At 40.3% G+C, this 24,044-nt stretch overlaps 1 protein-coding gene across 1 annotated transcript in view; it reads left to right on the forward strand.

The window, feature by feature from the left end:
• LOC126353799 (xylosyltransferase oxt) overlaps positions 1-24,044 on the forward strand; it is an 86,581-nt gene that overhangs the window by 56,864 nt on the left and 5,673 nt on the right. Inside the window, exons 13-15 of the mRNA XM_050002895.1 lie at positions 9,468-9,622; positions 16,677-16,847; positions 18,376-18,546. Coding sequence (XP_049858852.1) covers positions 9,468-9,622; positions 16,677-16,847; positions 18,376-18,546 — 497 coding nt within the window. The remainder of the gene's footprint in view (positions 1-9,467; positions 9,623-16,676; positions 16,848-18,375; positions 18,547-24,044) is intronic.

Genomic DNA, 24,044 nt, shown 5'->3' on the forward strand with positions numbered 1-24,044 from the left:
CTGAGAGTCAGAAGTATGCTGGAGTGAAGCCTTTGTATAAGAAAAGAGATAAAGAAATATCATCAAACTTTCATCCAGTTTCTCTTTTACCCACATTCTCAAAAATTTAGAGAAGATAATATACAGTCATCTTCTTAACCATCTGACAATAAATTAAATATTATCCAAGTCACAATTCGGATTCCTAAAGAGTTTCAATACTGAGAAGGCTATCTACACGTACACTGAAGAGCCAAAGACACTATCCATAATATCGCGTAGCCCCCCCCCCCCCCCCCCCAAGCCTGCAGATGTGCTGCAACATGATGTGGCAAGGACTCAGCTACTGTCTGAAGTAGTGCTGGAGGGAACTGACACAATTAATCATGCAGGGCTGTCCATAAATCCGTAAGAATACGATGGGTGAAGTTCTCTTTTGAACAGCGTGTTGCGAGGCATCCCAGATATTCTCAATAATGTTCATGTCTGAAGAGTTTGGTGACCAGCGGAGTTTTTTAAACTCAGAAGAGTGTTCCTTGAGCCACTACATAGAGATTCTGGACCTGTGGGGTGTTGTGTTTTCCTGCTGGAATTTCCTAAGTCCATCAGAATCCACAATGGACATGAATGGATACAGGTGATCAGGGAGGATGCTTACGTATGTGTCACCTGCCAGAGTCGTGCATAGATGTATCAGGGGTACCATATCACCCCAACTGCACTCGCCCTCCATCATTACAGAGCCTCCATCAGCTTGAGCAGTCCCCTGCTGACATGCAGGGTCTGTAGATTCATGAGGTTGTCTCCATACCCATGCATGTTCATTTGCTCAATACAATTTGACATGAGACTCGTCTGACTAGGCAACATGTTTCCAGTGTTGACGGGCCCAGGTGAGGCATAAATCTTTGTGTTGTGCAGTCATCAAGAATACACAAGTAGACCTTCGGCTCCAAAAACCCAGATCAATGATGTTTCATTGAATCGTTCGGACGCTGACACTTGTTGATGGCCTGGCTTTGAAATCTGCAGCAATTTGTGGAAGGGTTCCACTTCTGCCATGTTGAATGATTCTCTTCAGTTGTCATTGGTCCCGTTCTTGTAGGATCTTTTTCTGGCCGCAGCAATGTTGGACATTTTATGTTTTACCATATTCTTGATATTAACAGTGCACTCATAAAATGGTCATATGGGAAAATCCCCATTTCATCACTACCTCAGAGATGTTGTATCTCATCACTCGTGCGCTGACTATAACACCACATTCAAACTCATTAAAACTTGATAACCTCCCATCGTAGCAGTAACCGATCTAACAACTGCGCCAGACTCTTGTTGTCTTATATAGGCACTGCCAACTGCAGTGCTGTATTCTGCCTGTTTACATATCTCTGTATTTGAATACGCATGCCTATAACAGTTTTCTTGGCACTTCAATGTACAATGAGAATGTATGTAATTCATGAGACAGAAAATTACTGGCTATTGGTATATTTTGTGATCTGTCTAAGGTATTTGACTGTGTAAATAACAGTATTCTTTTGAGTAAACGAGAATATAGCAATTTAGCAGGAAATGTTGCAAAATGGTTCAAATTGTGTATCTCTGACGGAAAACAAAGGATGTCAATAGGAAAGAGACGTGTATTAACCTATAGGCATCATCCAACTGGGAATGAATAATTTGTTTTGTCCACCACAGTTCCAGATTAGGGTCGTTACTTTTCTTGGATCTGTCAATAACATTTCATCAGTAACATTACCATAAGCCTAGATTGTTTTGTTTGCAGAAAGTACAAACATTGCAGTAAATAGTAAATCAAATATAACCTTAGAAAGATCAGGTAATGAAATGTTCATGGGTATTAAATGGTTCCCAGCTGGTTCTCTGTCATAAAACCGTGAAGAAACACTCTAAAAGCAGCTCAGAACCTGTAAAAGGTTACCTGGCAGTATATGCCTGAAATATGATGGCAAGCAGATAGAAGCTGACAGCGTTAAATTCATGGGATTATAGCTTGATAATGAATTTAATTGGGAGGAGCATACCACAGAACTGCTGAAGCACCTGAATAAATCTCTATTTGCTATGTGAATGTTGTCAGGCATAGGTGACGTAAAAATAAAAAAGATAGCATACTATGCTTGCTTTCATTCTGTAATGTCATATAGAATTTTTTTCTGGGGTTGTTCATTAAGCCAAACTAAAGTTTTCCAAGCCCAAAAACATGAATGCAAATTATGTGTGGGGTGAACTCTAGAATGTCCTGCAGAGAGCTGTTTAAGGAACTGGGGATACCAACTACTGCTTCCCAACATATTTATTCCTTAATGATATTTGTCATTAACACAAATATTTTTTTTATTTTTTTTTTTCCAAATGAACAGTGCAGTTCATGGAATCAATACTAGAAATAAGAGTAACTTCCACAAAGATTTAAAGTCACTTACGTTGGTTCAGAAAGGTGTCCACCATTCAGCAATACACATTTCAGCAAACATAAAAAGTTTAACTAGTAATAAAATACAGTCTTAGAAGAGTCTAAAGGATCTATTGGTGGCCAACTACTTCTACGCCATTGATGAATTTGTTAGCAGAACTGACTGCTGTGTGTATGTTACAAATAATATGAATATTGTGTACAAACTGACTTCAGTACAAATTTTGTGCAGTAATGTGATCATTGTAAATAAGTGGTGTAAAATATTTTTTATTTATTTATTTTATGATGTGTAGCTACAATAGCCCAAGAATCAGTGGTGGCCACTGAGGCATTCCATTGGTGGTACCAAAAAAAACTTAGTAGCATCGATCCTGTTATGGAATTTGTTGATAATTCATATATTTCACAAGATACTATATCAAACAAAATGTATAGAGAAACAGAAATACACTTATTACAACAGCGCCCTTCTTATGCACAGTAGGAGACTGATATACTCCTGTAGAACATGATAGCAACTGTTAGAGAGAGAGAGAGAGAGAGAGAGAGAGAGAGAGAGAGAGAGAGGTTGCTTTAGCTATCTTTTTTGTATATCTGCATGAGATATAAAATGTAACACTGACTTAAAAAATCTCTTTCGCACACACAAATGCACATGTGGGCACACACATCAATAGCACACAATTCCTTCAGTCCTCATGGGGTATGTTCGGTCACTTTAATGTGGCAGTCGTAAGCGGGGAGTGTTTTGATGTATAGTTGTTTAAGATACTGGTGGACATCAGGCCTGAACTATCATGTAACAACACCACCAACCTCAACTAACAGTTGCGCTCTAGCCATTACCAAATGATTTATGTGCTCCACTTTGCTTTGTGTTGTGCTTGCTGGTTGTTTCCTTTTCTTATTTTGAAATGAGTGCAGAGAGCAATCTTGCTCTCTCACACCAGATGGAATCAGCGACCCATATGTACATTATTACATCGGTTCTGCCACCCCATGAATGCAGAACACTGACATAGGCTGCCAGCCCTGTGAGAGGGAGGCGTGGCTTGTCCCCCCGCACCACTCTTCTCCTCTTGACAGCCAGAATTCCTTTATGTTCATGGCAGACTACCAAATTAAGGGTCTGCTATAACATGAGTACCAGTGTGAGAAATAATAAGAGACAGGCTGCCAGCCCTGTGAGAGGGAGGCGTGGCTTGTCCCCCCGCACCACTCTTCTCCTCTTGACAGCCAGAATTCCTTTATGTTCATGGCAGACTACCAAATTAAGGGTCTGCTATAACATGAGTACCAGTGTGAGAAATAATAGAGCATGTATAAATTATCCGAACTTGTAATCTGGATTTTGCGAGCAAATTTAATCCAATTACCAGCATTTAAAACTAAAGGTATTGTATTCACCAAAAGCAGCAACTCCATGACTTCGGGAAGGCAGCTTCAAAATAATTAGTATGGACGATATTTTAAATTGATTCGTTGCTCCTTCTTGTTGGCAATAAATCTGTCATTTAAGATTGAAATGCTCAATTTTACACACAAACTAGCGTCCCTAAGACACTCAGTCATTCTTCCTTCATGGTGTTTCGTAGGAATGTTTTAATTCTCTTGACCATTGAAAAACACCACTCAGCTTCTGATGTCGAATAGGCATCGTGAGTAGCAGTTTCAAAACTTTATCAGTCTCCTTGTTGAATGTGTCATGAAGTTCATCCTCTGGAATCAGCGAAAGAAATGCAACTGCTCTCAACTCAGGCCTAGCATAGAAGACTTGAAGCTCATGCTTCAACTTCCTTTTCTCCAGAAATGTATATGTGTCTTTAATTTCAAGGTATTTGTAAGGAAAATCTGTGATGTATTTGTCAAACTGATTTACATCAAATAAATTGGCAGCAATGAGGTGTCCAATGAACTGTAAACATAATTTTATTTCAGAAAGGACAGCATCGTACACTTCCAATGCATCTCTTTTTTTTTTTTATGCCCATCGAGAATAAGTGGCTTCTTGGCAGGCACTGATTCGTCATTTTCGAAACTAATCTCATTAAGGATGGAGTCAATGTCCTCTCTGATGTTTTGCATTACCGCTTCAATGTTCTGGTTGTCTTGCATTGCTGTAGTTGGTTCAGTTATCTTTTTCTGAAACTGATTAAAAAATACGTCTGCGTGAGGCATTATCTTATAGAAATATGATGGCTAGAAAATGACTTCGTTATCTTGTAGTCTTTGTATGAACCAGCTTTTTAAATAGTTTTATGCTCTTGATTGTTTCACTGACTTCCATAACAGTAATACGATTTTTCCCTGATTTCAAAAATATTTTTTACTACTCGCAAATGATAATTCTATCTCATCACACAAATGGGACAAGCTTTTTGGAATAATGCTGTGCAACATTTTTGATCTCTGTGGCGAGTCAGAAAAGAAAGACTCACCTGAAAGGTGTGCAAAAAAAGATGTGGGCCTTGCAATTAACAGAGGCTGCCATAGACATAAGGTTGAACTGATGCACATAACAATGGATGTAGCTTGCATTTGGATATTTCTGTTTAATTTCTGAACCCCGTTTGACTTGCCACTCATAATGTTTGCACCATCGTAACTCTGAGCTATTAGTTATGCTCGATCATTGCCAATTAATGGTTCAATTTCTTTCAGAATACTCTCGGCTATAGAATGAGCATGCTGACTTTCTGGATTAACAAAGTTCTAAAATCTTTCAACAGCTTTTTGCTCAACAACATAATGCAAAACAATAACCAGTTGAAACTCACAAGACACATCTGTGCTTTCATCTGTGATTATTGCAACATAATTGGCATGTTTTATTTCCTTACTAACTTCAACATGATACACTTACAAAGTGCATTGCAGTAGTTTATTCTGAACAGTCCTAGAAATGCCTTTGAACACTGATGCTTGAATAGATGAACTTATAGATGTTTATCCAGTTCTGCACTGAACTGAATTATCTTCCAAAAAACCATCTTGTTTTGAGAGGCATCAGATTCATCATGGCCCCTGAGAGCCAGTTCCAAAGCTCCACAGAACCGAATACAGTTTATAATTAAATTCAATGCATATCTATTCTTTTGTACACATTTGTTGTGGGTGTCAATTGTTTGTCTATATTGCAAATCTAATTTCTGCTGGATGTTGGTTTTGTCTAGAAATGAAGGACTAAGCACATTATTCATGTGTCGCTTTGACATATCGTGCTTTCATTTTAGACCATATAAGGCAATATCAGTTATTCCAGCCTTACAACAATTAACATCTCCCCCTAAATAACACACAAGGAAAACAAAAAACAGTGATTCTTTCTTCACAGCCACAAATCAATTTCTTCTTTCAGTAAATTTCTGGATTGAACTTAAGGCATCGATTTTTTGTTTGCTGCTACAGATTCAGATTCAAGAGTGGCCTACCTAGTGTTTTTTATCTGAGAGTCCTGTCACTAAATTGTGTTTTTAATAACTCATTTGCTTTTATCATGTTTGCTATTTTCACAGACAACTGAATTTTCCCTTACAGATAACACTGTGCAAACAGTTATATACGGTCAAGTACGTGACCTTGCAATAACTACGTGTTTGTACAGAGCTGTAATACATGAACGTAATGAGTATAAACCGAAGTACTATACCTTTGTTTGGAAAACAGATGCTCAACTGATGGTGAATACATTAGTTTTTTTGTTCTGTCCCGATAGCCCTGCTGTTGTGAAATATACCAATATTGAAATAATGCCACTTTCTTTCAAAATCTAAGGGCATAATTAAATTCAAATTACATATATCTGTTTATCATGATATTTAAGTGCATTATTTCTGTATTTGATTTAATTAAGCATTATTTAGTGTTCAGGAATGCATTAGCATTAACTTGCAGAAAGATTGTAAAACTGGATTACAAGAAATCTGTGCCCCGATGTATTCTAACATGATCGCTAGATGGCAGATAGTGCTTCTACAGGTCCTGCACTTTACTGCTCTCTGGCGGAAAGAACGTGAAGCTTTGAGCCAGACTAGCTGTGGCTCTACTTCTACCATAAGAAGCATGTAGAAACCAACAGCTGAGCCTATCACACACCCCTTACAAGGGCAGACAATGCCAATCTGCAGTTGTCTCCAACTTCAGAAAACTATTGCGAGAGCGCACACAGTGAAACATGCCTCTTCAAATCAGAAAATGCGTACTCCAAAACAATGTTTTATGCGCCGTTTGCATAGATTTCTCAGTTTTTCCTTTTTATACAAGTGGTGCCATGGCACAGCAGCACTACCTCAGAAACCACCCCTGCCAAGAATTATCATATCCACCCAAGTGTAATGAACTTTAAATATTTAATGATAAGTTTTATGCCTTTTTAAATGTAAATATGCTTAAGACTTTTTTATATTTTTTAATTCCGATTCCACATCCACAGGGGCAAAATCATTTGTGATCTTTGGAAGGTACATTAGCATATCTGTTCTTATTTTGTAAATATTTATTGTGTATTGTTGTTTTCTGACATGTTCAACATTCCAGAGTATCTTCTCACTGGGGATCAGTCAGAATGAAAAGTACATCTAATCTAGAAGATAAATTCTTCTCGGGTTGACAGCCGAGTCAATGCGTTGTTCTCCAGCAACGTTTCAGCAAGTTTCTTACTTGCCATCTTCAAGCGAAGTGTCGGGTTCACGTCTCGTCCGGATCTTTATAGCCGCTGGACCACGGGCATCTCTGCATCCTTGGCGCGGGTCTGTCCAATCAGGTGTGAGCGGAATCGACGTGGCGGCGCGTGGTGGGGGGGGAGCCGCGGGCGCCAGGTCCAGGCGCGAGCGGAATTGTCGCGGCGGCGCGTGGTGGGGGGGAGCCGCGGGCGCCGGGTCCTGGCGTCTCATTGGCCAGACCCGCGCCAAGGATGCAGAGATGCCCGTGGTCCAGCGGCTATAAAGACCCGGATGAGACGTGAACCCGACACTTCGCCTGAAGATGGCAAGTAAGAAACTTGCTGAAACGTTGCTGGAGAACAACGCATTGACTCGGCTGTCAACCCGAGAAGAATGTATCTTCAAGATTCGCCGAGAAAGCCTACATTCTCATATACATCTAATCTAATCTCTATAGCATCTGAGGATGTCTCCACCATTAGGAGATGAAAAGATAGGTACAGGAACCTGCCTTTGACTGCCATCTAATGCCACACAGCCAAAATCACCAAAAATTTTGGTGTGTGTATCTGGTATTGGAAAGTTAACCCTTTAAAGTGGACTACTGCAACAATTAATGTGCCACGATATCAGAAGTGTACAAATTTTAGGATCCATACTTGCTTACTGTTCAGCCAGGGCAGCTGTATCTCTCACAGTTGTGTAGATGATATGGATATCTGTAATGAAGACTGTTTGGAAACAGCTGTATAAATATTCCTGTTGGATCTTGACCAGATTTCAAATGGTGCAAATATTGGCAACTTGAAATGTCCAGAAATGTACAGTAAAATTGTGTGCTTCACAAAATGATAAAATTAATACGAGTACAGTATCAACAAGGCACTGTAGGGATCAGTCGACTTCTACAAATACCTGGACATAACAATTTGTAGGGATATCAAATGGAATGATCATACAGGGTCAGTAATAGGTAAAGCAGGTGAAAGACTTCAGTTCATTGGTAGAATACAAGAGGAACACGAGCAGTCTACAAAGGAGATTGATTACAGAAAAATAATTGCATAGCCTGTCTTAGAATGTTGCTCAAGTGTGGGGGAACTGTACCAAATAGGACTAACAGAAGATACTGAACGTATCCAGAGAAATGTGAATGGTCACAGTTAGTTTGACCCATGGCAGTGTGTCACAGAGATACTGAAGAAATTTAACTGGTAGGCACTTGAAGATAAACACAGACTACCTTAAGAAACCCTTCATAGCTAGTTTTAAGAACCATCCTTAAATGATTAATTAGGAATGTACTACAAGACTAGACTAATTGCAATGCACATGGAAGTGTTTAAACAATCTCAGTCTCTTGCATTATATGGAATGGAACAGGAAGAAGTCATAGTAAATGGTACAATGAGAAGAACCCTCTGCCATGCTCGTAACAGTGTTTTTTCAGAGTATGAATCTAGTTGTGGGTTTGTCAGTTCAGTTGTCACACTACTGGCTGACACTCGTCACACTTTATAGTTTGCTGTAAACCCAGAAGTTGGTGATTCGTACAGAGCTAAATTTCAAAAAATGCATTGTAACTCTTTTTCTGTCCTTCAAATGGAACCCAAGTCCTCTTGAAAAGAGGAAATTGACAAAACTGAAGACTTTAACTCATTATCTCAAAAAATTTGAGACTGGAAGGGGAAGAAACAACTGTGAAATTGGCCCATAATTCTTCCTTAATGTCTCCAGTAACAATTACATTTCATTGTATAGTTACAAAGTGGTAAATATAGTGAAAACACTGAGGATTGTTGTTATTAAGCATATGAAGTTTTCTTTAACTGAGAGACAAATTAACTAATTTTAATGAGAGGTGTAGTATAAATTGAAATACTGGAAAAATGTCTGGTACAGGTACAGGTATTCCACATTTATTTTTTAATTTGCCACTTTGACTTTTGTCATTTATGGCTTGAATGTCAAATTGGGTTTCAACAGCTCTGTTTCTACAACAGAATGACTCCCAACAATTCTAAGCTCTGTTTGTTTATATAAGTGGCACTTAATAGTATTTCAAATGAATAGTAGGCGAAACATAATTGGAAATTGTCATTAAACTGCAAGTTCCTGTAGAATTGACTGGGCAAGCCAAACCAAAGGTTGGAGAAAAGCAAGAACATACCATCTCCAATAGGATCATGGCTATTAAAGCACTCTGATGTTCACATCATTTGGGTCAAGGAAGCTTTACTTTATTAACATGTGAAATGATGTTAATCAACCATCATTTTGATACTACAACCACTGTAATGTAAAAGATGTAGCTTATTGTTTATCCAAAAAAAGTGTTTATTGTTAATTTCTATTCATAAATTTTGTATTATTGTATTTTGCAGACTGGTTCAGTGAAACCAACACTTCGAGACCCACTACTTCCAGGTGCATGGAAAGTGAAGCTGTTACACAAGGATTCTCCATTAGTCCAAACAGAATTTGTTGTTATGCCGCTAGAATTTGTATCAGGCGTGCCAGTGAGTCAGCAGCAAGCAGGGTGAGTAAATCAAAGACAGTATTTTAGGGGGGTAAAGGTTGTTATCTCTGTGATATGCAATACACCACAGCTTTCTTGTGGGTCTTGCATTATGACGTGCACCTCAGGAACTCAGCTAGTCTTGACAAACCTGGATTACCAACCAAGGCGCTGGTTAATGGCACCAGTCATACCAGTCATCTGTGCTACTATATTGCGCCCATGCCTCAGCAACCACCCCTATGTGTGATGATGGAAAATTGTGTGCCATGTAGAATGGGATCTTACCTTAACTGCCCGGTTTGTTAGGATAATCATACCTTTAAATAATAGTAATAATAATAAAAAATAACATTAATAATAATAATAATATTGAACACAAGGCATACTACACTGCTGTGGAATGCTGGAATGCATCACTATTGAGGCAGAACAGTCATTGGTTGAATGAGGCTTGCTTAGGTGGGCAGGGTTAGTTGGCTTGACTTTTGTAACAACCACTTCTCATAGGAATCCCATGAAACCCAATGATAACTTACCTAATACTCCCAATAGCATGTGTGGACCACCAGGGGGAGGGAGTATCTGCTTTTAACCAAACAGAAGGGTTGTGAAACTTTCTGACAGATTAAAACTGTGTGCCAGACCAAGACTCAAACTCTTGACCTTTGCCTTTTGTCGGCAGGTGCTCTACCAACTGAGCTACCTAAGCACGACTCACAACCCATTCCCACAGCTTTAATTCTGCCAGTATCTTGTCTCCTACCTTCCAAACTTCACAGAAGCTCTCCTGCAAAACTTGGAGAACTACCACTCCTGGAAGAAAGGGTTGTAGTGGCAAGCTCTCCTGCCTTCCAATAGAACAAAGACTAGTAACAGGATACCACCATGTTACATTCAGTTTACTGTTGTTTGGTGAGAAGAAGGTAGTATTGAATAACAGCCATTCCCATTTTTGTTAAAAGAGGATAGAATGAATATCAAGTCCCTCAAACCTTTGAAAAGAATTCTAATCAAGTCTGCTCCAGCTCAACAGGCTAAGAGATTATCTACAATAAAGAGTGTAGGTAACTACCATTTATTTGTGAATTGCAAAACATGCTCATATTCTGTAAGGATTTTGTGACATACTATAGCATCATTAATATAAATGTGAAAGAGTTACATGAAGAGTAGTCACACACAACGTTCATGTAAATAAAAAATGTAATGAAGCAAGTAAACATCACTTCAGAAACAATTGTGGCATTATCTTAACTGTCACCTCACCTGCATTGCCAGAACACATGGAGGCCAGATATACACACCACTGAACTTTCTCACTGAATCCACTCTGCTCTACAAGAGAAAATTGAGGGGGAAAATATGAGAATGGTATGGGCCCAAGGAAAGAGTAAATGAAAAGAGGGTACCTAAGAAGATGCACAATATGAAGATAGAAGGCAAGAGACAAAGGTAGGTCCAAGAAACAAGTGTGTAAGCAGTGGAAGAAGGTGTTCAGAAGAGAGAAGTCGTGGCCAGAGTAGTGACAGACTGGTGGTGGGAAAACCAAAGAAGATGGAGGGTCTTGTGTTCCGAGCAGACACTGCCAATAGCAAGAAACTGTGTATGATATGATGATGATGACAGTTAGAAGTGAACTGACTTCTGATATATGTTAGTCATCAGCTTATGGAACTCAGTCCACATGTACATCTCCACAGGAGTGTATAAATTGCTGGGTTGATCAGCATATGTGGAGCATGAGTGGTGGCCATATGCCGAGGAGCAAAAGATTTGATAGTTCAGAAGAACCTTTAAAGTCCCCTGTGATAAAGCAAAATGATGTTCAATGCTATGCAGACTTCAAGCTTTAGAACCTCTTTGGCCAAGGCCCTGGTACTCTATGCAGGTGTAGATGACAAAAGTTGGTCAGAAATACTTGCACCTGTAAATAAACTTGCTAGGAATAAATGTTAGTGTTCACACCTGCAACCAGAATGACAGTTTGTGTACGAGGCAGATTAATGAGAAATTTGAGTAGCATTGCACAAATAATAGCTCAAAAGTGACCCTGTGTACACAGCCATGTGGAGAGAGAACCATAGGAAAGAACTATGATAAATAAAATGAGTTGGTTTTAAGTCATTGGATCGTAGAACACTGTCATTGTCAGAATATTGTGTATTGTGTCACATGGTTTCATTTCCACCAGTGACTCAGTTTGAAGATGGTACTAAGGTTATCAGCTAAAATATCAAAAGAAGAAAGAGTACTGTCCAAGATGCACACCTGAAAGATGATTGAATATAATATGCTGGATGTACTGTTTGTTGGATAGAGAGTAAATATGTTAATCATTGAGAGCTCCAGTGTTTTGGGGGGAATGGAACCCCTCATTTAATAATTGGTAGGTTGGCCAAAAGAAGGCCAGTGTGTACTCAGTATGTTTACAAGACAGTGGGTACTCAGTATGTTTACCAGGAGGTCTTGTCCAAGATGTGAAGGAGGCTTTGCCAGCACTATTAAACGCATTGGGTGCAACTTATTGCAAATCGTAGTTCATATCAGCACAAGAGATGTTCCTCATCTGGTTTCAGGAGACATTCCCTGTTTTTTGAGGTGGTTGACTGAATTCATGAAAACAGCTAATCCCACAGACATGGGGGAAGCACAGGTCATGATTGTACCCAGGACAAGTCATGGCACTCTGGTTTGCTGGTAGGCGGTGGCTTAAACCAGAGGCGCAGATGGTTCTGTGACGGCCTTTTATGTAGAGTTCTTGACCTCCAGAATCAGATGGAAATTATAGGGTCCTTTCAATGAGTCAGGCATGCAAGACAGAAAAAGTAGCCACTCATGGGTGTTGTGCACATGCAGATTTTCTTATATTGGAGCAACTTATCCAGAGGATTGATAGTGTGGTACAGTTAACTGGAGGGGGGGGGGGGGGGGGGTGAGGGTGGGAACAACCATGGTAAACTCCCAGGAATAACCTCACATTTATCTTGCTCACTTAGTATTAAGAGAGGAAACTGGTTGTAGCCAGCAGTGAAATCCACATTGGAAGGATAGAATGCACATCAGTGATGGCAACATATTTATTAGCATTAAGTATTCAATAATATCTTGTCAGTTTATTAAAGATCTCAAATTCAAAACTGTCTGGATCAAGATTCAAACTTGGTAATAAGATACTTTTATAAATCAAGTGCTTCATAAGCTGTAGGGGCAGAATGCTTGTGAGAAAATCTTTAGAATATTGCTTGTAAATTTCATTATCATATTATCGTAACAGGTGGAGTTTTCAACGTGGCAGCAATAGAGGGGGAGATTAACATGATTAAAACTTGTGCCAGTCACAGAGATTCATGTGAAATTGTCCTGAATATCAGTTCAAGAAATTACTTTGAGCAGTTAGTTAGAGAACTGACTCTTGAAGGGAATCTCCTAGTAACTAACAGACCTGAACTTTTTGAGTCAGTTAGCATAGAGAAGGGAATTGGTGACCATAAGATAGTTATTTTTGCTTGGCAAGTGTAGCAGGATACACTTTTTAGGTTACATTTCTAGTTAGCACCAACCTTTTCTTTTCAGGGGACAGAGATGTGCATGAAAAAGGATAAAATTCAAAAGTACAAATTTTTCGGTATGGTATAGAAATATATGCACCTACCAAGGTTGTGAGGGATTAGAGATGAGGGATGATAAAGGTGATCTCTGGCTCAATAGTTGTTTTACAGAATTGCTGTGAAAGCAAAGCGAGCTTCATCACAGATATACAGGAAAAGCTAAACAAAACCAAAATAAGAGTAAGGAGAACAAATTATTAAGTGTTCAGTGAATTCAAAAGCAAAATTTAAAAATTCCACAGTAGTCTTTTGTAAAGTCAGAAAATGTATCCAATCATATATACAGTCACTCAGTAATAATGCTGGCATTGAAACCGAAAATGACAAAGAGAAGGTTGATGTGGTGTCACCGCCAGGCACCACACTTGCTAGGTGGTAGCCTTTAAATCGGCCGCGGTCCGGTAGTATACGTCGGACCAGCGTGTCGCTACTATAAGTGATTGCAGACCGAGCGCCGCCACACAGCAGGTCTAGAGAGACTTCCTAGCACTCGCCCCAGTGGTACAGCCGACTTTGCTAGCAATGGTTCACTGCCTACTTACGTTCTCATTTGCCGAGAAGATAGTTTAGCATAGCCTTCAACTATGTCATTTGCTACGACCTAGCAAGGTGCCATTATCAGTTACTATTGATATTGTAAACTATGTACCGTCAAGAGCGACGTTCATCATTAATGGATTAAAGTTAAGTATTCCACCATTTATGTGCATTGTTTCTAAATTCTAATTTCCTTGTCCTGTTCCAGACCTCACGCCAGCCTGCGTGATCTAAATCGTGTGCCTTTTGGCCTCCTCTAGTAACACGGTGTTGGCTCTCCTTCCAACCACAAAAGTTGAACCACTGAATTAGGCTTTAAAAATTGTTTCACTGCCGAAAATTGTAATATGGTTCTTTTCAGTCTTGCAAAAAATCCCTGAATGAGGTACTGAGATAAGTGTCTACAAAATAAAAAATAGACTAAAATTATCCAGCAGAGAAAAGGAAACTGAAACTGGTGAGATACCTTTATTATTCTATACCTATTATGCGAAAGTAGTAGTTTAATGTAGATCTCTGGAGCAATGAAGGGTTGCAAGTGATTGAAAAAAGGCATGTGTCATTTTGTTTTGAAGAGTGTTTCAAACAGGTGCACATAATTACAGGTCTATATTATGTTGTTGTTGTAAAATGAAAACTTCCTGTATGAGAATAATAATGGACTGTGAAACTCAACTTGCTCTGCTCCTCCGTGAAATCTGGAGGACAGTAGATAACAGTGGACAGGTTTATACCATGCTCCTTGGCTTCTGGAAGTCATTCAGTACAGCTTTGAACTGTCACCTAGTGAGGCAACATACAAGCTTACAGTATACTGGACAAACTTTGTGAGTGGGTTCAGGACTTTCCAGCAGATAAAACTGGACCTGTTGTTCTTAATTGAGTGAAATGATCAGGCTGAGAGTACCACAAGGGACTGATACAGAACTGTGATGTGTTCACAGAAGCTCTGTGAAGCTTTTTGTGGCTGGTTCTGTTTTATATAGGAAAGCTGTGGAACTCCAGGAAAGTGCAGTGAAAAGCAAGAATGTGTGGAGACAGTAAATGTTCGGTGTATCGAGGGTAGATACTTGGTGCAGGGCCTGACGATTCACCTTCAACATAAACAAATGTAACATACTGAGCATAATATGGCAGAAAGATTCATTATTGTTCGATTATATTATTGGCAGTCAATCACTGAATTCAAAAACAATCAAAACATATCTGGGAGTAACCATCAGAATGGTCGAAAGTGTGATTGACCACATAAAAATGTCAGACAGATTTGTTGGAAGAGCCTTTATTCTCATGAACAAGGTAGCTTACAAAACTCTCATTCCACTGATTTTTTTAGTATTTCTCATCAGTCTGGGACCCTCAGTAGGCAGGTTTATCCGAGGAAATAGTGAATTATGAGTAGAACTCATAGGTTCATTTTGTTGGTGGGAGAACATCATGGAAATGTTCATCGAACTTCAGCGGAAGATTCTACAAGATAGACATTTGCATCACAAAGGGCTGTGCTGTTAAACTAACCGATAGTTGTTCTTCCCATTAACCACTCACAATTGGAACAGGAAAGAGCATGAATCATGTTGTGAAGGGTGGCTTGTTGAGTATAGATGCACATCTAAGGTAATACCCCACAAGAAGCCAACCATTAGGCTGTGGTGGAGTGAGTGTTACTCAGAGGAAAAGACATCAAACTAACAAGAATATTAATAGAGACTTGCTCTTTGGCTTATGGTCATCTCCAGGGGGGAGGGGAGAGGGCTGTTGGGTGACAGTAGTTGCACTTATGCTGTATCAGTTTTTGTGTTACAAATTTTCAATGGATTTTCCTTCTGTTTTAGGTAACACTGGCAAAAGGTGGAATCATTTTAAAGGTTTGTATGTTGTCTGGGCTCATGATGTAATTATTGGGACAAATCTTGTAAAGTGTGTCTTCCGTTGCTAATGGCATACATGATGAACAGTTCAGCAGTGGCCAGATGAAGTTACCATGATCATTTGCTAAAATCTTTTGCTTGTTGCACACAGAGGTCCAGCTGTACACCTGTGAAGTAATTTTTCATCTTTTTTTTTTTGTCTCATATTTTAATCTGTCTCCCAGGCACATCTGTGTTATCATTGCATCAGAGTTGTGTTTATCGACTTCCAATTCAGTGTAAAATTTGTTTAAACACCATGTCTGAGTAATTCTTAAATTACCTTTAAGTTTTGTGTGTTTTATTTCTTTTAACCTCACTTGGCTTGTAATAAAAAAAAAGTGCTCTAATACCTGTCGTTTGTTCATAAGAAACAAGGATTATTATCCAACAAAACTGACGTCTGTTGTTGTTGATGATGAGTTAATTGAGAATGGGAAGTTCCACTGTGTAAATGCTAGGTGCCCTCAAATCTGTTTTCTACATATGACAGCAGCATCCTAGCATGGATTTGCCCTGGTTTATTTACAATGAGACAAACACAGGGTTCTCATCAGAAACAGTGCAAGCTAACTTATATCTGTATTAAAAAGCAAAGTCTAATCCAAGCCATATCTAGATTCTGTCTATGACAAACACAGTCCACTCTCCACTTGCTGATCACTTCACAGTTATGTTACACCAACTATTCAATTACCATAGTGAAGTTGGGTGGGGCCACTACACTTCAAATCACTTAAGTGGGATATCTGGACAGTTTGTTAAAAAATAAATTTTAAAAAATAGAAAAGTTAGTGAACAGGACATTTTAATTTTGTGCTTAACTTAAGATAGCTTTAATTGTGTAGTAACAGATGCTGATAACATAATTATAATCTACAAATGACATGTTATGTTATTTGGCCTTGCTGCATTTGTTTGTAGTTGACAGTTTCATAGAAGGACATACAGAGGTTTTAGATGATGAGTGCCAAAGAATTCATATACTGAAAGTTTCTGAGTTGTGGTATTTTCCAGGTTTATTCATAATGGGCCTCCTCAAATATTTAGTGTTGATGAAGGCTCTGAGTGGGACAAACATCTGACCTTGAGCTCTGAAGAAAGGGCCAGTCTGCAGAGAAGAAGTGTAACCAATGCTCGTCGATTTGGACTTGATCTGAGGGAATGGATCGATTCGCTTACTACAAAGTGAGTTTTTGCTTTAAATTCCTACAAACACAACCTGCTGTTCCCTGCCCAAGACTCCCCTTCAACTCCCTGCAGTTATTTTCATGTTTCAAAATGAGAAGTTCAGTAGTTTGTAGATGGCATTGTTGAGTTCATCCACTTATCATCATCACATTCTACATTAGTCTATGGCTGAGGTAAGATAAACCTTATTACTTTTCACATGAGTTGTAATCTTAGTAAATCATTTTTTACAGTCCACTGATTAGCATATTTAAATACCAATGTAAAGGTACTGGCAGTCACAATATCTATAAGCAAACTTTTGAATAATCTCTTAGTGTTTTAACTAAAATTTAAGATTCCAGGTTAAATGTTAGTTTTCCTCATGTCAGTGGCATGAGGACATTTGGAATAAGTAGTTTTCGTAATAGCTCATCCCTACCACAAGAAGTTTAAAAATGGTGGCTTATTATGTCTGAATTTGGGTTTCTGGTTTGGAATTCCTCAAGAGAAAATTATCTGCAGTAGAATGAATTAAGGTAATATTCTCTAAGTCAGTGCGTGTAGTGCTATAAGTTTAAAGATACTTGTACCCCACAAGCCACTATGAAGTGCATTGTAGTGAAGTGTAATAAGAGGTACCATTACAGGAAACCAGAGAGGTTGCTTAACTAGAAGAGAAGTGAAACATAAACTAGAAAGTAATTTGAGATAAGAAATATCAGACAAAGGCAGCGGGTCATGCGAAAGTAAATAATTTCCTCAAGTTAATGACAAAAAAGAAAGTGAAGCTATTTAAAGGATGTGGATGGGAATTAACTGTTTAAGTTGCTTAGGAATTAAAACAATGGGAAATACAAAGTAGCTGAAAGCAATGTTACTGGAAGGAAATTTGTAAAACATTGTTGCTGAGAGAACTAATATTGTATACAAAATCAAATAATGGAAAGTTCTGGATGGAATAACAATAATATGGAAAGGATAGATTGCTGCTCACCACATAGAGGAAGTGTTGAGTCACAGACAGGCACAATGTCAAAGGATATTAAGCTCTCGGACAAAATCCTTCTTATGAAATTGAAAACACAAACACACATTCACAACCTACTCAGTCACTGATGGCCAATGTATCCAGGTGCTGGAGTATGACTGACTCCAGTGTCTCGAGACAGTGGCCATGAGCGTGTCAGTTGTGAATGTGTTGTGTGTGTGTGTGTGTGTGTGTGTGTGTGTGTGTGTGTGTGTGTGTGTGTGTGTGTTTTCTATTTTGGAAGGACTTTGGTCGATAGCTTAATATTTTAGCAGTCTTTTTCATTGTGCCTACCTGTGACATAACACCTGCTCCGTGTAGTGAATAGTGATGTATTTTTTTTCCATATTATTGTTAATGATGCATACTGGAGTGTTTAATATATACTACAGTTCAGTATGTGTACACATTCCAGCCCAGCACCCAGTATATAAGCTATTGATTCTGAAATAATTTTTGCTGCCACAGTTGTGAATGTTTACTTTTTTCTTAATACTGTGCTGTTGTGCTTTACAGATTCTATAAAATTTTGGACAAGTGTGTCGACACAATGCAGAGACGACCTGATGCACTACTCTGTGGGAATTTGCAAATAGAACCTTGTGCTGCAACTTTTTGGAGCTCACTGTCTCCTGATCCAAAGTCTAGTATCACAACTATTGAGCCTGCAACGGGTCGACTGCACAGGTAAACTGTCAGTGACTATAATGTGTGACATAGCCTTTTTCATGATTTGCTTAAGGAGAATTTACACAAGCATATGAGCACAGATCATAATCAGCAGTGAGGTTAAAGTTATTTGTAACAGTGCACTATACATAACATATGTTCAGGTGAAGAAGAGCATACTATCGAATTTTACATCACAGGTGTCTGTGAGAATAGTTACAAAAGTTCTCCATCTGAAAGTTGAAAAATGCTTGTGTAATTTCAAAGAGTGTGCTTACTTTTCAATGTCTCTAAAATTATTATTCTGAACTGCAAATAATTGATATGAAAGAAGAATACTCCAAATATTTTTCAGATCATTGTTAACAGTAAAATAAAAAGCTAGTATAAATTAATATTTACATGAGCAAATAATTTAGACATGAAAGTGACAAATCTTCCAATAATAGAAGCATTAAGTTGTTGACAGTCATGTGTAAAAGAATGAAAATTTTGTGCTCACATGCACCAACACACACTGAATACACAGTGCAGGAATGCCAGAATTGTGTGTGTGTGTGTGTGTGTGTGTGTGTGTGTGTGTAAAAAAAGAATTTGTCCAGAAACTAGCAAGTGTGTATTCTTTCTTGTGTGCCTATCATTGACTCAACACTTTATTATTATTATTATTATTATTATTATTATTATTTTTATTATTATTTACATTCTGCCAGAACTTCCCATACCTTATTTATTTACAGGAACAATGTATGTTCACTGCCTGCAATTAGAATGATTTCACTGATGCACATTCCTATCTTCTGCTTCTGCGGCCTCTTCCTTCCAGCCACCAGCCATTTGTCCCAAACCCTGCACCCACTATCCACTTTCTGTTTCCTCCCACCCACTTCACTTGACACAAACACTCATTCCAGTTGAGCAGCAGAGCTGGCAAAACGTAGTCATCCAGGATATGGTATGTGTGTAGGTACATGTGTGATAGTGTGTTCTATAGCTCTGAAGAAGGAATCATGCAAAAGCTCCCTGCCACCGTTGGATAAGCAGCTGCCAGCAGCAAGTCGTATACTCCTAGCTTACTTAATTGTTACATAGTTTAATTCTTAATTTCTTTGTGTGTTTTTGGGTACTTGCATTGTTTAATTCATAAATTTCGGGCGTATTATAGTATTTGAGAGTTGTAGCATCACACTTTAGTACCTGAATAGTGTAAAATCGCATAGTCTCCTTCTGCTGCCGAGCAGTGTGTCAGCAGTGTGCAAGCAGCAGCATTACTGCATTTACTAGGCAACCTTGTATTTTAATAACTGTTTAAATTTTGTGTTGAATTGTTTGTGCTCTGTAGATTAGTTCAGACGTTCTTTGCACAACAGTTTTTAGCATGGATAGGGATTGTGACTGTTGTGTTCGGATGCGGGCTGAGTTCGCATCCCTTTGCTCCCAGCTTCAGGCAGTGTTGGCTTCGGTCATGCAGCTTGAAGCTGTTGCCAATGGGCATCACTGTGGGGGTCCGGATGGGGGTTTGTCGGGGACGGCCAGCTTGTCCCATACATCCTCCGATCGGACTATGGCTGTGGCTGCCTGGGATATTGCTCACATTGAGGCTGACCCCTCACCTATGGTAGAGTGGGAGGTCATCTCATGGTGTGGCAGGGGGCGAAAGATATTCCGGAGGGCTGAATGGAAGGCCTCTCCAGTTTGTCTGACGAACCGGTTTCAGGCTCTGTCTCCGGCTGATACTGATCTTCGGCCGGACATGGCTGCATGTCCTGTTCCAGGGGTTGCCCCTCAGCCTGCAAGATCCGGGTGGTCGCAGAGGGTGGGTTTACTGGTAGTTGGGAGCTCCAATGTCAGGCACATAATGGGGCCCCTTGGGGATATGGCAGCAAGAGAGGGGAAGAAAACCAATGTGCACTCCATGTGCATTCCTGATGTGGAAAGGGTCCTTCCGGATGCCATGAAGGGTACAGAGTGCACCCATCTGCAGGTGGTCGCACATGTCGGCACCAGTGATGTGTGTCACTATGGATCAGAGGAAATCCTCTCTGGCTTCTGGCGACTATCTGATTTGGTGAAGACTGCCAGTCTCGCTAGCCGGATGAAAACACAGCTCACCATCTGCAGCATCGTCGACAGGACTGACTGCGGACCTTTGGTACAGAGCCGAGTGGTGGGTCTGAATCAGAGGCTGAGATGGTTCTGCGACCAGGTAGATTCCCCAACTTGCGCCATAGGGTGGTGGGGTTTCGGGTTCCGCTGGATAGGTCAGGAGTCCACTACACACAGCAGGCGGCTACACGGGTAGCAGGGGTTTTGTGGCGTGGACTGGGCGGTTTTTTAGGTTAGATGGCCTCGGGCAAGTACAGAAAGGGCAACAGCCTCAAAGGGTGCGGGGCAAAGTCAGGACATGCGGGGACCAAGCAGCATTCGGTATTGTAATTGTAAACTGTTGAAGCTGCATCGGTAAAGTACCGGGACTTCAAGCACTGATAGAAAGCACCGAAGCTGAAATCGTTATAGGTACAGAAAGCTGGCTTAAGCCAGAGATAAATTCTGCCAAAATTTTAACAAAGGCACAGATGGTGCTTAGAAAGGACAGATTGCATGCAACCGGTGGTGGCGTGTTTGTCGCTGTTGGTAGTAGTTTATCCTGTGGTGAAATAGAAGTGGATAGTTCCTGTGAATTATTATGGGTGGAGGTTACACTCAACAACCGATCTAGGTTAATAATTGGCTCCTTTTACCGACCTCCCGACTCAGCAGCATTAATGGCAGAACAACTGAGAGAAAATCTGGAATACATTTCACATAAATTTTAGTCTTGCCCCCCCCCCCCCCCCCCCCCCCCCCCTTCTAACAGCCGTGTACTGCAAGTCTCTAGAGGAACCGAAGGTTCCAAATGATTGGAAAAGAGCACAGGTAGTCCCAGTCTTCAAGAAGGGTCATCGAGCAGAAGCTCAAAACTATAGACCTATATCTCTGATGTCAATCTGTTGTAGAATTTTAGAACATGTTTTTTGCTCGAGTATCATGTCGTTTCTGGAAACCCAGAATCTACTCTGTAGGAATCGACATGGATTCCAGAAACAGCGATCGTGTGAGACCCAACTCGCTTTATTTGTTCATGAAACCCAGAAAATATTAGATACAGGCTCCCAGGAAGATGCCACTTTCCTTGACTTCCGGAAGGCGTTCGATACCTTTCCGCACTGTCACCTGATAAACAAAGTAAGAGCCTATGGAATATCAGACCAGCTGTGTGGCTGGATTGAAGAGTTTTTAGCAAACAGAACACAGCATGTTGTTCTCAATGGAGAGACATCTACAGACATTAAAGTAACCTCTGGTGTGCCACAGGGGAGTGTTATGGGACCATTACTTTTCACAATATATATAAATGACCTAGCAGATAGTGTCGGAAGTTCCATGCGGCTTTTCTCGGATGATGCTGTAGTATGAGGTGCATTCAAGTTCTAAGGCCTCTGATTTTTTTTCTAATTAACTACTCATCCGAAATCGATGAAACTGTCGTTACTTCTCGAGGTAATCGCCCTGCAGACATACACATTTTTCACAACGCTGACGCCATGATTCCATGGCAGCAGCGAAGGCTTCTTTAGGAGTCTGTTTTGACCACTGGAAAATCGCTGAGGCAATAGCAGCACGGCAGGTGAATGTGCGGCCACGGAGAGTGTCTTTCATTGTTGGAAAAAGCCAAAAGTCACTAGGAGCCAGGGCAGGTGAGTAGGGAGCTTGAGGAATCGCTTCAAAGTTCTTATTACGAATAAACTGTTGCGTAACGTTAGCTCAATGTGCGGGTGCGTTGTCTTGGTGAAACAGCACACGCACAGCCCTTCCCGGACGTTTTTGTTGCAGTGCAGGAAGGAATTTGTTCTTCAAAACATTTTCGTAGAATGCACCTGTTACCGTAGTGCCCTTTGGAACGCAATGGGTAACGATTACGTCCTCGCTGTTCCAGAACATGGACACCATCATTTTTTCAGCACTGGCGGTTACCCAAAATGTTTATGGTGGTGGTGAATCTGTGTGCTTTCATTGAGCTGACTGGCACTTTCTTTCTGGATTGAAAAATGGCATCCACGTCTCATCCATTGTCACAACCGACGAAAAGAAAGTCCCATTCATGCTGTCGTTGCACGTCAACATTGCTTGGCAACATGTCACACGGGCAGCCATGTGGTCGCCCATTAGCAATCGTGGCACCCAACTGGATGACACTTTCCGCATTTTCAGGTCGTCCTGCAGGATTGTGTTCACAGAACCCACAGAAATGCCAATTCTGGAGGCGATCTGTTCAACAGTCATTCGGCGATCCCCCAAAACAATTCTCTCCACTTTCTCGATCATGTCGTCAGACCGGCTTGTGCGAGCCCAAGGTTGTTTCGGTTTGTTGTCACATGATGCTCTGCCTTCATTAAACTGTCTCACCCACGAACACACTTTCAACACATCCATAACTCCATCACCACGTCTCCTTCAACTGTCGATGAATTTCAATTGGTTCCACACCACGCAAATTCAGAAAACGAATGATTGCGCGCTGTTCAAGTAAGGAAAATGTCGCCATTTTAAGTATTTAAAACAGTTCTCATTCTCACCGCTGGCGGTAAAATTCCATCTGCCGTACGGTGCTGCCATCTCTGGGACGTATTGACAATGAACGCAGCCTCATTTTAAAACAATGCACATGTTTCTATCTCTTTCCAGTCCGGAGAAAAATAATCGGAGGCCTTAGAACTTGAATGCACCTCGTATACAGAGAAGTTGCAGCATTAGAAAATTGCAGTGAAATGCAGGAAGATCTGCAGCGGATAGGCACTTGGTGCAGGGAGTGGCAACTGACCCTTAACATAGAGAAATGTAATGTATTGCGAATACATAGAAAGAAGGATCCTTTATTGTATGATTATATGATAGCGGAAGAAACACTGGTAGCAGTTAGTTCTGTAAAATATCTGAGAGTATGCATGCAGAACGATTTGAAGTGGAATGATCATATAAAATTAATTGTTGGTAAGGTGGGTACCAGGTTGAGATTCATTGGGAGAGTCCTTAGAAAATGTCGTCCATCAACAGAGGAGGTGGCTTACAAAACACTTGTTCGACCTATACTTGAGTATTGCTCATCAGTATGGGATCCGGACCAGGTCGGGTTGACGGAGGAGATAGAGAAGATCCAAAAAAGAGAGGCACGTTTCTTCACAGGGTTATTTGGTAAGCTTGATAGCATTAGGGAGATGTTTAGCAAACTCAAGTGGCAGACTCTGCAAGAAAGGCGCTCTGCATCGCGGTGCAGCTTGTTGTCGAGAGGGTGCGTTTCTGGATGAGGTATCGAATATATTGCTTCCCCTACTTATACCTCCCGAGGAGATCACGAATGTAAAATTAGAGAGATTCGAGTGCGCATGGAGGCTTTCCAGCAGTCGTTCTTCCCTCAAACCATATGTGACTGGAACAGGAAAGGGAGGTAATGACAGTGGCACATAAAGTGCCCTCCG

This window comes from Schistocerca gregaria, chromosome 3 (genome assembly GCF_023897955.1).
Source record: "Schistocerca gregaria isolate iqSchGreg1 chromosome 3, iqSchGreg1.2, whole genome shotgun sequence".
Classification (NCBI taxonomy): Eukaryota; Metazoa; Arthropoda; class Insecta; order Orthoptera; family Acrididae; genus Schistocerca; species Schistocerca gregaria.